Genomic DNA, 2229 nt, shown 5'->3' with positions numbered 1-2229 from the left:
CTGGGCAGGACCCCAGGAGCCACCGATGGGGAGGGGGCTGCTCTCTCCCCCCACCCTGCAGTTTTTTGGGGGTAGTAAAGAGGGACAGTGGAGAGGAACGACAACCTGGGAGGTCCTGCTCACCCTGAGGAAAGCGGCTTTGTGGGAGCAGTTCAGGCTGGGCGGGGAAGGGAGGAGGAGGCTTCGTGCTCCCCAGGCGGACGGTACTCTGGATCCAGTTGCCATGGAAACTGTGCTGCTGTCCCAGATGCTGCTAACTTTGAAGTCCACCCAGGATGGAATCAGCCCAAAAATAACAATAAGACGCTCTGGGTTTTTAAGGTGGATCTGCAGAATTGCCGTAGCGAGCGGCAGGTGCCTGTGTCCCCGCTGCTGCCGTGCTCCTGGCACCCTCCAGCCTGCCTGGAGGTTTATGGGGCTGTAAAAATGGGTTTGAGGAATTGTGTCGGGCTCCGTGTGAAATACTGACTCCCCGCTTGAGAACTGTGTCCTGAAAGCCACGTCGGCCTGAGTGTTCGTGGTGATAAATATCTGCACGAGGTGCTTTGTTACAGAAGGAGGGTTACAGGCACCACTGAACAGGGAATATAAAACCCCTGGTTTGTAGCCTGCTATGAAAGGAATGAACAGCACGAAGGGGCCACATCCCACAGTGCTGGGCTGCTCTGGGCAACGGGAGTCACATCTTCTGGAGCTGCTCCCTACAAGGACGGGCAGGTGCTGCCAGGCTGCTTGTCCCCACCCCTGGTTACAGAAGGAGGGTTACAGGCACCACTGAACAGGGAATATAAAACCCCTGGTTTGTAGCCTGCTATGAAAGGAATGAACAGCACGAAGGGGCCACATCCCACAGTGCTGGGCTGCTCTGGGCAACGGGAGTCACATCTTCTGGAGCTGCTCCCTACAAGGACGGGCAGGTGCTGCCAGGCTGCTTGTCCCCCCCCCTGCCACCTTCTGCTGCTCGTGGCTGTGTGGTCCCTGCCAGCACCACTCTGGATGGGTCATGGGGTGCCCCCAGGGTGATGAGAGGGTGCTGAGCTCCTTTTGGTGCTCCTGGCACTGTCTGAGCACAGCCCCCTTCGCAGGGAGCCCCATGGGGTGGGGCACACTGGCCCCCTCCCTCCCGGCCCCACGTGCCCCGTGGCAGGGAGTGATTTGCACTTAATGGTGATCAGGTGAAGAGCACCAAAATGGGAAGTGAACGCGGAGCTGGGGATCGATGTGGACTCCATGTACTTTAATTATTCACTTAATCGTGGTGACACAGGCTTCTTAGCACCGGGGGTAATTAGATTTGTGTTCATTGATTCCCCAGGCTGCCATTTTCCGGAGGGAAATGAACAGGTGCTCTCCACTGCTCCCATCTGCACCCCCTGCTCCCCTGGGGTGCCAGCCTGGGCAGAGGGGTGGCACAGCCCACCCTGGCCAGCCCGCACCAGGGTGGTTGGGGTGCAGGGAGCCCTGGCAGTCAGGGCTCTGGCTGGGGTCCTGGGTGTACCCCACCCTCACACTCTCTCCTCCTCCCACCAGTCCCCATCGATGCCACGCAGGGGCTGAAGATGCTCTATGTGTTTGTGGACATTAAGATCGACGCGTCCCATTTCCTCGAGACCATTCGCTTCAACTTTGCAGCCGGCACCTCCCTGGCCCTGGTCAGCACCATCCAGTTTGTCTCCACGGTGCAGGTGAGATGGGGACCCCTAGCAGTGTGGGACATGGCTTGTGTCTTCTCCCACCTTGCCCTTGGCTCAGTCCCTCCTTGCTGCAGCTCTGGGGCTGGAGCAGCTGCCCTGGGGTGCTGGTGGTGACAGTTCCCCTCTAACAAGTCGCTGCAATAAGGCGCTGCTGCCGTAATGTTGATCAAGTATAACTCTAATCAATGTTTCATGGCGGCACCCGCCCCGGCTCCCCCGGGAGCTGCTCTGTAAATGTCAGGGCAGGCAGTGGAGCACTTGGCATTTTGATGCAGTGCCGGCAGCGGCAGGGGAAGCTCCGGCGGGTCTGTCTGTCTGCCCCTGAATGGCCGGCTGGGCAGGATGGGAGGAGATGAATGAGCCTCTTGAGCCATGTCTATCTAAACACGGGGCTATTGAAGCGTTAAACGTTTTCCCTTCTCTTTTAATTGATACGTTGGCTGAGCCTCACTGAGCATCTTGGCTGTGCTGGAGACGTTACCCTGATGGTGCTGCCCTGAGCAGCTCCCCCCACTGCCACCGTGCCGGGGTGCAG

The 2229-nt window shown here is 58.8% G+C and overlaps 1 protein-coding gene across 1 annotated transcript in view; it reads left to right on the top strand.

Moving 5' to 3' along the window:
* The window catches only part of DPH1 (diphthamide biosynthesis 1), a 29265-nt gene that overhangs the window by 21761 nt on the left and 5275 nt on the right, over positions 1-2229 (top strand). Inside the window, 1 exon segment of the mRNA XM_009995130.1 lies at positions 1531-1855. Coding sequence (XP_009993432.1) covers positions 1531-1855 — 325 coding nt within the window.

The sequence above is a fragment of the Chaetura pelagica genome, unplaced genomic scaffold, assembly GCF_000747805.2.
Source record: "Chaetura pelagica isolate M959 unplaced genomic scaffold, ChaPel_1.0 scaffold713, whole genome shotgun sequence".
Classification (NCBI taxonomy): Eukaryota; Metazoa; Chordata; class Aves; order Apodiformes; family Apodidae; genus Chaetura; species Chaetura pelagica.
The sequence above is the reverse complement of the archived record's forward strand: the minus strand, read 5'-3'. Positions and strand labels throughout refer to the sequence as shown.